This window comes from Manis javanica, chromosome 7 (genome assembly GCF_040802235.1).
Source record: "Manis javanica isolate MJ-LG chromosome 7, MJ_LKY, whole genome shotgun sequence".
NCBI classification, from domain to species: domain Eukaryota; kingdom Metazoa; phylum Chordata; class Mammalia; order Pholidota; family Manidae; genus Manis; species Manis javanica.
In genome coordinates this window covers 38,647,308-38,660,641 of record NC_133162.1, presented here as the reverse complement: position 1 = coordinate 38,660,641, position 13,334 = coordinate 38,647,308, and the positions used below count along the sequence as shown (strand labels likewise).

The following is a 13,334-nucleotide window of genomic DNA, read 5'->3' as shown; positions in this document are numbered from 1 at the left end:
ATTCCCTGCTGTCCATCTCCATGCACAGCATTTATACTACTTTTGCATTCATAAAAATTTCTAATGGTATCATACTATCTATGTTCTTTTTACTCAATGCTGCTTTGGAGATTTAGTCAAGTGATGGAGGTAGTATTTCTCCAAATGAATACAAAACATGTTCTCCTTGCATTATCTCCGTAACTGTTCTAACCATTTAAAACATTTTTAGGTATACAATTCAATAGTGTTACATATTCATATTGTTATGCAACCAATCTCCAAAACTTTTTCATCTTGCAAAACTGAAACTCTGTCTCCATTAAACAATTACTCCTCATTCCTCTCTTCCCTAGCCCTGGCAACCACCCTTCTAACTTTTTGTCTGTATGACTCGAACTACTCTAGATACCTCATATAAATGGAATCATATTGTAACTACCTTCCCATGAAATGATTTGTTTCATTTAGCATAATGTCCTCAAGGTTCATCCATGTTGCAGTACGTAACTATTTATTTCCTCTTTAAAGATGAATGATATTCCACTGTCGCATGTACTGCATTTTGTTTTATTGATTCGTTCATCAAAGGACATGGGTTGTTGGTTTCTACCTCTTGATTATTGTGAAACAAGATTTTTTAAAAAGTCATGCGAATCTCACGGACAAGAAATCTGATCTCTTCTTTTTAACTTGCATTTCTAATTACTAGAAAGACCAAGCAACTCTCCTCATGTTCACTGACTATATACATTTTCTCTTCTATGAACTGTCCATATCCTTTGACTTTCCTTCCTTCCCTCCCTCCTTCCCCACCTGCCTTTCTGTCTGTAGGGCTTATTTTTAAATTCCAGGTATGAATCCTTTCATTACATTTTTTACAAATATCTTCTCCTAATATGTGGCTTTTAAATTTTCTTGCAATATCTTTGTTATACTGAAGTTTCACATTTTAATATGGTAAAATTCATCAATCACGTCCTTTAGTTTGTCATTTGCTTGTCTTGAGAACTTCCTTTCCTGCCTTGAGATCATGAAGATACCCTACTATTAATTTTTCTAAAAGATAATACTTTTTGGTCGTCACACTTAATCTTTAAACTACTTGGAACATATTCTTTTGTATGTGCAAGGAGATTATTCTTTTCCATAAACCACCAGACAAATGAGAACTGAGGCTAAGTGCAAAACAAACTAAGGGCACCTGAATTTATCCAGCTGCAGACAAGGAGGCCTGGAGGCCACTAGGGCCATCATCTGATGCAGTGCCCACCACTGAGATGTGGGAACTGTGTCCCACAGGGGAAGTGCCCACACAGAGCCAATGGATTGCTCCCTGGACTTCTGGGTCAACCAGTGCCTTCTACCCACATATGGAAAAGGTTGTTTCTACACTGGATTGCTCTAATTTGTGAGCAGTATCTCATACATTCCAGTTAAATATCAGATCAAATGTTTTACTCTCTGAACATCTCGTAAACAAGGTGAGAACCCACTGGCTCCAAATGAATCAAGTGATTTACTGCCAAACAAGGCCCTGCTGCCATTCCCTGAGTTCCCCACTAGGTGACAGCCTTGGGCAGACCAGCTGAAGGCTGTCAGGCAGCTGTCCCACTTTCCAAGCTTCATTAAGCACCTCATTTTAAAGGTGGCCTTGAAAGACCCAGAGACCTCCACCTCAGCCTTGGCCCATAAGAGCCACAGTAGAATCTGGAGTCTAGAATCTGGTTTGGTCTTTCTTCATTGGAAAACAGTCCAAAATGCCCTAACCATGAGGGGCTGAGATCTGAGCCTACACATGGCAATCCCAGGACAATTCAGGGCAGAATGAATCCCACTGCCAGGATGGGCCACAAGTTCCCTATGAGACAGGGTCAGTCAGGAAAAATCCTGGAGCAGACGCAAGGATCCTTTCCAACTCTGGTAACAAGGCAGGTTTCACGACCAGAAGGGACCCTGGGGAGACCAGGCTGAAACCCTGTTTTGGTTGTGGGTCCACCTTCAGTGAAAACACTGCAGGAGAAAGTCTTGCTTATGAGCCAAAATCCACCTTCTTCATCTTCTCACTTCTCATTTTAGCCTTGGAGTCCCATAGAGTCATCCTTTCCCTACAGGGCAACATCGAGATACTCAAAGATGCTCATGGGCCACCACACACACACTTGTCAACTACAAGCAGGGCTCAGATTCATGCCTGTGCTAATATAATCAAAAGCCTCTGAAAAAAACGGGAAAATCATGGCCACAGCTGACTCGAGAGAATTTAAAAACTATCCTATTAGGGTAGAATTCTTCCTTTTATCATTAGAAGATTAGGTTCTTATTAGATATTTTGACATGTGCACACACACATACAAGAGTAATATGTGCAGTTTCCCAGCCAAGCTAATGAAAGTCTGAGAGAATGTTCACATTTGGCCTGGAATTCTAAAACAAGGCAGGCAGTAGACTTGTCATTTCAGGCAGGCAGCAGTCTTTAGAGATGACTCCCTCTGGCCTGCGAGGAGAGGGTGGAAGCAGTGCAGGGGAGGCACAATGTCAGGGTCTGGTTCCATCCACACAGCAAGACAGCCGACCAGAGAACCGCCCGCATCTCCACGCTGGTCAGAAACACTCATTCTTGCTTGGCTTCTCTATGAGGCATACCCTTCAGAGATTAAGAAACCCCTTTCCTGGGTATCTGGGAAAAGAAGTCAACTTACACGAATCACCAAAGAAAAAAGTATCTTTAAAGACAGGGGATAGGGTCAGAACGAGGAAACAAATGTCTCCTGAAGCCTTATAAGTTTCCCAAATAAACTGTCAGAACCAACAGAAAAAGAAAAGCATTGGCTTGGACCTGACAATTTTACCTCTAAGAACCAAACTTCAGAAAACATGCACAAAGAAACAGAAAGACATAGACAAATGTGCCCAGCAAAACATTATTTGTAACAGGAAAAAGTGTAGACAACCAAGATTCTCAACACACACAGAATGTAGTAATAAATTATTGACAACTAAACCATTAAGTATCTTGTGGGATGTTCCAAATGTACAGAAAATATAAGTAGACCCATAATCTATCACAGGGCTCAAAAATAAAAGGGCAGTAGAAAATAAAAACAAAGCTTCCTGTGTTAAGTCTGACAGTAAATGTCAACAAGGATACATCCCAAGTGGTTCACAGAGGTCAGTCATCCCCAGGGAGTGACACTGGGGCTGAAATGGGGTGGGTGACTCACTGTTTGAAGTTCTTTTTCTTTTTTAACCAAAGAACATGCATCCTTGCAGTAAAGAGAGAAGATGCAAAAACACCCTCTATGTTGCTCCTCCAACCACGCTTGGCAATCTCTGCCCAAGACCCCTGGGGCAGTCCTGACACACCTTAGAAGCATCCAGATGGCACGTTCTGAAGGAATTACCCCAGAGATGGAACTGCACGCTGGGACCCTCCCCACCACCACCCCCTCCACACAGACACAGACACACAACACTACCCAGTCTGCTGCTCTCAAGTGGGAAAGGCCCCAGGCCCACGGCACCCCTCCCTCTGGGGCTGCCTCATTTCCTCGGAGATAAATCATGCAGAGGGCTGGGAGCCCCACAAATCCCTCAAGCAAACATGCAAGTCAAACAGCACCATTTAACCCGCAAGGGCCTCTTCAAGTTAACAAGGCGTGGGAGGCACCCGGCAACAAAACCAGCCTTGTCCAGCCTGGCCAACCTTTGCCCTCGGGCACTGTGGGGAGGAAACCTGTGGCCACCCCCGTGTCCCCTGCTTCCTCTGTTGCTGGCCTACCCAAGACTAAGCTTCCCACAGCCCGGGCACCCACCCAAGGCTGGGGAGAGCAGGTGGCCCTGGCAGCTCAGAGATGCGCCCCCTGCCCCCACCTCAGTGGCAGCCAGGCCTCCTCTCCTAGGGGGAGCCTGCAATAACACTTGCTAAGGGGCACCCGTCCAGCTAAACAGAAGTGGGGAAACTCACTGCCCATTGTAATAAACTCCCTCCTGCCAAGGTTCACAGCTGGAGGAAGAGAAAGGAGAACACGGAATGGGATAGCAGGGTAGGGGAGGCCTTCCCACGTCATTTGTGGGGAGAATAGAAAAAGGGGTGATGGAGCCAATCTCAGTGTGGATGTTTATGCAAGCTGTGAAAATCCTAAGAAAAGACAGAGAACAAGAGGGCATGAAACTTTATGCCTCATGAGGGCAGATTTTTTTTTTTAATGACAACTGGAGTCTTTTTTATGCTTTAAGGTATAAATCACATACCACACAATCCACCCTTCCAAGTGCACAATTTGGTGCTTTTTCGTATATCCAGAAGGTTGTAAATCCACAAGGTTGTGTAGCAACTACTATCTAATTCTAGAACATGTTCATCACCCCAAAAAGAGACCCGTCGCCATTAGCAGCCCTTCCCAGCCTCCCTCCCCAGCCCCAGGCAACCTACTGCCTGCTTTCCAGTCTCTACGGGTTTCCCTTTCCTGGACTTCCCACAGAAATGCAGTCACTGTAAGTGGTCTTTGCATCTGGCTTCTTCGATTAAACAGAGCATTTTCAAGGTTCGTCTACACAGTAGCAGGTGTCAGTACTTCATTCCTTTTTATGCTGAATATTCCACTGTATAGGATATAACACATTTTATTGATCCATTCATCAGCAATGGACATATGGACTGTTTCCACTTTTTGGCTGTTAGGAATAGTGCTGCTACGAACACTCATACTACGGCTTTCTATGCAGACATATGTTCGCAGTTCTCCTGGGTATACCCCTATAGAAGTGGAATTGCTGGGTCATCTGCTACTGTGCTTAATAACCTGAGGATCTTCCAGACCGCTTTCCAAAGTAAGCGCACCATTTTGCATCCCTCCCAGCACTGTATAAGGGCTATGACCACCCCAGAGCCTCCACGAGGGCAGATCTTAATCCAGCCTTTGTAGGACTAGAATAAAAACAGTAACAACGGCAAACCTTTATTGAGTGCTTCATCCATGCAGGTACAGGATGCCACTGCTTCATATGCAGTGTCTTTTGATCTCCACGACAACCATGAGACAAGCTGAGCTCACGAAGAAGCTCTTTTCTGCCACTTTCTAAAAGGTGGTGGATTCTAAATATTGAATACATAGACACAGATATGTAAGGGGAAGGGAGAGAGAGACATGGAACAAGAGATGAAGTGTGGGGCAAGGGGTATACTCGGACACTCCCTACTTCATCCACTGAGACTAAGATGAAGCTGCAAACATCTGAAATTATGAATCGCTCAAAGAAAAATAAAATTCAAACTAAACACCAAGGCAAAAAGGTTAAATGAGCCAAGTTTAGACAAGGGTGGAAAAATGTTAGCAAAACAAATGAGCAAGGAAACGAAGTGGGGTGAAGGCGAAGACTGGGAGGGGTGGCCTGTCGTCAGATGGGGACCACCGCTCACAGCCCCAGTCTGGAGAAGGGCACAAACCCTCAGCAGGGCTGCCCCTCTCGGGCAGCCTCCGTGCACCGTGGGTCACTGCAGCAGCCTGTCCTCACCTGCTTCATACATGGGATATCTCCAAAGGATTTCTCTTGGGCTAAAAATGGTCTGCCTCTAAAAAACTGAAAAATCGCAGTCTTAACTGCTAGGAAGCTCTGTGACCATGCAGGAAGAAGGGTCTCTGCAGGGGGAATTGAACGCATGCAACTGGTACTAACCCTGTGCCAGTACAACACTTTTTCCTTGCTATCTCATTCCATCCTTGAAGCAACTCTCCCAGAGAACAGCCCACCCCCAGTGTGGAACCATTGAAAGGACTGGGGAAGGAGAGCAGACAGAGCAGAAGCAGTTTCTCCGAGATTATGCGGCAGGGAGGCAGTGGGATGCCCCACCTGTGTCTGTGGAGGTTTCTGCCCCGGGCTGGACTGCTGCTGCCCTGGCCGGCATCTACCTCCCCATCCCAGCAAGGCGACATGTCCACTGCCAAGGCTCCATTGGGAGGCCCACCAATTTCCACCCCCAGCCCTCATTCCACACTACCAAGTCCCCTAAGCAGAGGGCTTGTGAAAAAGACACCACGTATTCCACTCACGGTCCCTCACTGACTCTGTACTGGGCATTCCACATAAAAGTCACTAAATGCCAGAGAAATAAAATAAACAACAGAAGCAAAATTTTCAACAGAATAGTTTATAATGGAAAATACTGAAAAGAGCCCAAGGGTCAGTCAATAGGGGACTGGTTAAATTAATTACCATGCTTCTATATAACTCAATACTCTGCAGTAGTTAAAAACAAGGAAGTCGTCTCTGTGCCGAAAGAGAAGCACAGGATACTTTCAGCAGAAAAACAATGTTAGCAACTAAATGAATGGTATGATTCCATTTGGCGAAGTAAATGAGTAAGATATAAAAGGTTCCACCTACACAGATAAACATCTCCGACTTCCCACTAGTGCACTCACAGCAGCTATTTCTGTGGAGTGAAACTTCAAGTCTACATTTTAAAAATGCTTGTATTGTTTGATTCCTTCATTTTGTTACAAATGCATGTGAATTTTTCAGTAAAAAAGCAATGGTCTAGAACAAAAAGAAAACCCTTCCCTTCCCCTTTCTGAGCACTTTAACCTACAGCCTTTACGGGAGGCAGGGCAGGGCATCAGAGCCTGCAGGCCTTGGGCCAAGGAGATGAGACCTAGAGGAGGGAAGGCATGAGGTGTAAGGGCCACAGAGGGTAGAAGGGGACGGTGTGGGAAAGGGGGCACAACGGCGATGGCAGCAGGGCACTTGGGAGACTGACCAAGTAAGAAAACAGACTAACACTAAAAGGAACCAGGTCTCTCACTGCTGTACAAGGGAGATACAAAAATTGGAAGGGGAATGAACTAAAATGACCCTGTGGTACTGTGGTACTGGATTAGAATTGGAAGTGTTAGTGCGACCTCATGGTTTTCAATATATATGTTAAATATTGAATACATAGATACAGATATATAAGGGGAAGGGAGAGAGAGACATGGAAATAGAGATGAAGCGCGGGGCAAGAGGTATACTCGGATACTCCCTACTCCATCCACTGAGAGGAACTGGGAGCGGTGATACCCCTACAGCTATACACACACCCAGCATTCAGAGCTTGCTTTTTAATATTATTCTCTACTAAGAGGATGTCCAGGGCTAGTGTGGGAAATTATAAAATGAGCCTGAACATCTTGTGCCAGAGAGCAAGAAAGCACACACAGGGTGAGGAGGACATGTCAAAAGGATGAAGAAGCAGGCTTGGAGGGGCCTCCCCAGCCATTGTGAATTACAGCCCACTGAATAACACCTGAAAGCATGAGTCTCAACAGAGACAGACAGGTAGGTAGATAAGAAAAGGGGAAACAAGCAACTTTACAGTGGAGAAGCCTGGAGACACCACCTTAGTCCAGTGATCAAAATGGACATCATCAGTAACAAGTCCCATCCAACCAAGTCCCAATCAGAGGGATGTGCATAAGCGAAACCGAACCGTGAGGACCGGATAGATCCAGATTGAGGGCCATGCTACAAAATAAATGGCCTGTAACCTTCCAAAGCATCAAGGTCATACAGGTCAAAGCCTGAAGAACTGTCCCAGATTAAAGGAAATCCAAGAGACAACACACCTAAAGGTAAAGCTTTATTCTGAACTGGATCCTTTTCCTATTAGACACACTATTGAGACAATTAGCAAACTTAACAGGGGTCTGATGATTAGATTGCTAGTGTGTGTCACACTGACTGTGATGTTGATGTTTGCATTATTTCTATTCTAACAAGTACACATTAGCATTTTCAGAAGTTATGGTGCATCAGCTGGCAATCTACTCCTGGATGATACAGGGGAAAAATTCTTTGCACCATACCTGCAACTGTTGTGTGAGTTTCTAAATTTACAATTCTAAATTTACAATTAAAATTTTTAAACTGATATTTAAAGAAATCAGTGAAGATAATGTCATGCTAAATTATCAGATGAGTTCAGACTGTCACATACCAGCTTTGTGTCCAGCAAGCCCCAATCATCCGGCTTTAACTCAGGGAAACATAAATGATTCTAATAGGGATGAGGTTCTCTGCTTAATCAGACCTAGGCAGCAGTGTTTGCAGGACACCCTGCCAGGCACTGGGACTGCCTTCTGACCATTTATGGACACAGATCATGTCATCAGCCCTTGCTGTATCCCTGTGCAGCTCAGGCAGTTAAAGTCTGAAAGTTAGAAGAGAAAAACCGGCCAGCATCACTCACAGCAAGCCACTGTTCAGTGGGCCACTCCTCAGGCCTATCAATACAAAACAAGAGCTGAGCAAAGGGAAGAAACTGGCTGGATTGCAAGTTAGCAAGAGCACAGGCCACACTTCCCAAAAACGTAGTGATGATGACTACTCCATCTCCTATCTGCACCAGGTTTCAACATGCCCAAGCTTCTCACCATCTGTAAACTCACATGGAAGGAGGCTACAGACCTCCAGGCCCCTAGGCTAAGTTGAATTTGTATTACACACTGCATGGCACCTCCTCCTTGGTAGTGCTTGCAATATTCATAATGACAGACAGATGTGTGAGATTATTTGATTAGTATTTGTCTCCCATTGGACTTCAGGGTCCAGTAGAGCCAGGGCTGACTGTTCACACGAGGCAGAAACTCCAAATATCCATGCTAAATGATTGCACGGATGTGCGGGTGGGTGGGTGGGTGGATGGGTACACGGATGAATGGATGGTGGGTGGGTGCCAGAGATGGATGCGGGTGGACCAGCCTGGCTCTACCTGCTGCTGCTGGGCCCGGAGGTCCCCGATCTCCTTCTGGTCCTCCTCACGCAGCCGCTTCATGTCCTCCCATGACTGCTGCAGCAGATTGCGCTCCCGCAGCAGCTGTCCATTCTCCCGCCTCAGCATGTCCACGTCATCCTTCAGCTGCGTCTGGTCACTCAGGAGCCGGCTGTGGAGTGTGCTGAAATCCCCCCCAACACCGTGAGCTCCAGCCAGCCTCAGCCCCCACCCCGAGGCACCACCAGCCCCTCCAGGTCCCAAGACAGCCAATCAACCAGAAGGGAGCCAAGGGTGGCCAGGCCAGCAGCAGGCAGAGGCAAGCCAAAACCTGGTATCAGTCAAATGCTGGGAAGACCCAGACCGCTTTTTGAAAACCTGACACCAAAAAGGGCACAGGTATGAAGGCCAAGGAAAGGAGATTAAGTCTCTTCCTGGTTTGGACCTGGTACTTACGAGGCCTGAGCAAACACCAGCAAGTGGGCAGGCAAATACCCTCACAGGGCACCAGGAGATCAAAGAGCAACAGGTCCCATCTACCTCTCCTGTGGCAGAGCTTCAGCAAAGCCCACAGACAGTGACTCAGAAGCCGGGTGACCTGCCTGGCCCGTGCCTCATGCTTTCAGTTACTTTCTACCTACTGTGCTTCTGGAGCTGGCTATACATGGTATAAAAGCGGTTCCACACTTTGTACTGAAAAATGAGGCCCAAGGGCACAAACCCACTTGCAGAAGGTCCACCCGCTGTGCAGCAGAGGCGGGACTGGAACCGAACCCCCCTCCTAATCCAGGAGTAAAGAAGGGCAAGAGGCAGCCGTTCCATGGCTGCTGGGAGCCCCTGCCAGGCAAGCCCCACTCACTGGTAGAAGTCGGTCTCCTTGGCCACCTCCTCACACCTCTTCAAGGCATTGGTGTGCTGGTTCTGCAGGCTCTGCAGGTCAGACATGGCCCGCACACACTGGATCTTCAGCCTCTCGTAGTCGGGATTCAGCCTATGGTAGGGCCTGGCCCCGATGGCAAATAGCCTCGTGAATACAGGCCCCAGGATCACACAGATAAGCAATGTCTTTCTCCTGGGAAACCCTGTCCTGGGTCACTCCAGCTCAGTGGTTCCCAAATATTGGTCTCCTATGCACCACAACCACCTGGTACTTATTAAGCTCAGATAGCTGGCCTCACCCAGGTGGACAGAATCAGAATACCCAGGATGGAGGACTTTGGTTGCCTCAAATCCCTCTGTGAGCCTGGAGATTGAGAAAGGGCCATCTTGTTCTCTAGAAGCTTCCAGGAGACCATGCAGCAGGCCTACATGCACACACAAGGCCCACCAGAAACCTGTGATGATGAAGTTTCTCCTCTTTTTAGAACAGTGATTCTCAATGCTGTGTACACATTAAAATGCCAAGGCCCAGACCAATTACGTCAGCGTCCCTGGGGGTAGGACTCAGACATCAGGATTTTTTTTTTTTAACTCCCCAGGGGATTCCAGTGTGCAGCCAAGGTTGCTAAGAGTGGCCAGGAGCAATGGTTCTCAAAGAGGGATGAGGAGACCAGCAACATTCATACCCCTTGGGAACCGTTAGAAATGCAAATTCTCAGGCCAGCCCCAGATCTCCTGAATCAGACACTTGGGAGGACAGCAGGGAGGGAGGGCTAACTAGTGATCTGTGTTTTAACAGTCTTCTGGGTGATTCTAGTGCATATTCTAGAGCAGGTGTCAGCAACCTTTTTCTGTAAAGGGCCAGACAGTCTCTGTGCCACTACTCACTCTACCTTGGTAGCATGAAAGCAGCTGTGGACATTATGCACTCGAAGGCACCTTGTCTTCACTGGCCTTTCCTTTGTGCCACCTGACCGGGGGGCATGTCCTCATTAAAGCAACCTTAAGAAGCAGGCTTTGCAGCCCTCATATCAACCTAGAGGAACCTTCCTCAGGACAAAGGGCACACCCCTGATGTTCCTAAAGACAATTCCCCTCCCCTTAGAACCCCTACCAGTATCCCCCAGAGGGATAAACTGCACTGTGTCCCTCCTCTTCCTCCATGAAGCCCTCCTGGATCGAGCAAGTAGGTAAACTCTCCCTCTGCTCCACCCTATTGGTATCTACCCTTCCCTAGTATCTACCTCTAAATCCCAGCAAAAGAAGCAATCAAAGATTTTCTTCAAAATAAAAAGAAGCCAGGTGGAATATACCCTCCTAAAACATCTATATGCAGGGAACAATTAATGTGTCTACAAATCACAGAGAGATCCGCTCAACAATGAGGCAGGCTGGGGTCTCCTGGGAGACGGTGGTATGTGTGTTTGTGCGTGTGTGTGTGTGTGTGTGTTCCACACAGATGGATCGCTCAAAGGTTCAGCAAGGGGAGCAGACAGGGGTTAAGGAGGGATGAGTACCGTCTCGGGACTGCAAGGCAGAGGCCTTGGGAGAGGAGTAACAAGCCCAAGGCCACCCAACCTACCAGCGAGAAGGTGAGACTAGGCCCCTTCATTGCTGCCAAGACTACCCACCAAAGATCATCTGCAAGGCCAATAGAAAGGCTGGGAGTAGCTGACGCAAACCAGGAGCTCAGAACGGTGCCTGGTACCTGGTGAGGGCTGTTGAAATGTGAGTTCACTTTATTTTCCTCCAGCCAGGCACCACCAGGAAGGCACCGTCTCTTTCAGGCTCTCCTGCCACGCACCCCCCACCTCCAACCCCGCCCCCACACACACACACACACACAAGCACAGCAATGAATACCAAATATGACGGACACACACACGCACACACTTCTCAGTCCTTGAGTTGTGTGATTCAGGCCACAGGCTCTGATTCTGATTTGGAGGGATTATAAGAAGCCTGTGTCCCAATCCCCCAATCCAGACCTGCAGGGAAAGCATTTCAAAGGGAAATAAGGGAAGAAACAGGCAAGGGGACACCCAGGCAGTGCAGCATGGACTGCCCCTCCCCCTGCCCTGGTTGCTAAGGGTAAATGCCTGAGGGGAGCAGACGCTACTGCGCCAGCAGAGGAACCCCTGTCCATCAGGCCTGGGCAGGGGAGTGGGCACAAGCACTACCTCTTGTCAAAGGTAGTCCCGTGAGTAGAGAAGGCCAGGCGCTTGCGCAGTTCATTCCTCTCCCGGGTCACGAGCCGCAGCTGGATGGAGAGGTTCTCCACCTTCTCATTCACTTGCCGGTCAGTGAGGAGCGGTGGTGGGGAGGGCGCCTTCCCGGTGGTGCCTGGCGGGAGGAAAATAAAGCGAACTCACATTCAGACAGCACTCAGCAAGTACTGTTCTGAGCTCTTGGCTCACGTCAGCTACTCCCAACAAGCCTACCAGGTGGGTCCCTTGGCATCCCCCACTTTCACAGATGACAATATGGGTTCAGAGAGTCTAAGAGGTGGAACTGAGATCTAAGCCCAAGCAGTGTGGCTCCACCACCTCTGCACACACACCCACTCTCCTGGCCCTGGCTGAGGACCCTGAGGCCCACCACTCCCTTTCCAGCCGGGCTTTGACACCTCCAGATGGAACTATTTTAGCCCTGATCCTCACATCCTTGCCTAGTCTGGAAACACCAACTATCACCTACCCCTGGGCATGGGGAGCCTGAGCCCTGAGCCCGGTGGAAGACGGCCTGAGGAAGGAACGGTTGGGATCCAGAGAAGATCCTGAGGAGCAAGGCAGCAAAGCTGGAGCCCAAGGACTGTGCCTCCGTCCACCCCTAACTATGGCTGGCCACTGCACACAGCTCTCTTTTCTAAGCCATCCAACTGCCTGATGGACATGCCCAACCAGCGCAGGTGTGCAGACTAGGAGGCGGCTGTGAGGGAGAGCCACCCACAACGGAGGTAAGTATGACATGATGCAGGGAAGTCCTGGGGCCTGATCACCTGTGCCCAGCACTGGAAGTGCCCTGAAGGGAACACCATGCTTATGCTGTCACTAAGGAACAGCAGCCACCACCCGCACCTCCTGTGACAAGATCCCAATCTGCCGGTAAGAAGACACCACCTCACTTAAATGCCCAGGAAAAAGAGATGAAATCCATGGTGATTTTATATTTCAGTTTGTCCACATGATCACCTGATAGCTTCTCTAACCCTCAGATATCCTAGGTGGGGTCACAGGCTCTCACAGCAGCCATCCCATTTTATGAATGTGGTCCTGAGGCTGACTCACCCCAGGAGACACATATTTGTCTCCCCAGTCTCCCTAGAATGTGCCAAGGGCAAGATGCATGTCTTCTGACTCTGTGGCATCTGACCACCACCCCTCAGAAAACCGAGGCCCAGCAAGGTTAGGTAATGGACTCAAGCTTCCACAAATAGCAAGCGGTGCCCTGAGGTGAGAGCCCAGGCAACTAGATTCAGAACGCATGCTCTTCACCACTGTGCCCCGACATCTCCCAAACGACACCGTGAGTAGTACGTACTTCATGCCTGACAGTTTTTGAAATGCTTACCATACATTATCCCACTCAATCTCCTTAAGGAAGATACTGCTGTTATTCCTATTTTACAGAGCAGAAAACAAAACCTTATCAGGGTTAAATAATGTGTCCAGGTCAGAGCCAGTAAATGAAAGCCCTGAGATCTGACCCTCCCTCTAACTTCCTG

At 48.1% G+C, this 13,334-nt stretch overlaps 1 protein-coding gene across 10 annotated transcripts in view; it reads right to left on the bottom strand.

Annotated features, from left to right (window-relative positions):
- The window catches only part of DLG5 (discs large MAGUK scaffold protein 5), a 130,484-nt gene that overhangs the window by 57,213 nt on the left and 59,937 nt on the right, over positions 1 to 13,334 (bottom strand). For all 10 annotated transcript variants that reach the window (XM_073240750.1, XM_073240749.1, XM_073240747.1 and 7 more), the window contains 3 exons: positions 11,791 to 11,953; positions 9,591 to 9,734; positions 8,732 to 8,915 (listed from right to left, as the gene is read on the bottom strand). In XM_073240750.1, coding sequence (XP_073096851.1) covers positions 8,732 to 8,915; positions 9,591 to 9,734; positions 11,791 to 11,953 — 491 coding nt within the window. The remainder of the gene's footprint in view (positions 1 to 8,731; positions 8,916 to 9,590; positions 9,735 to 11,790; positions 11,954 to 13,334) is intronic.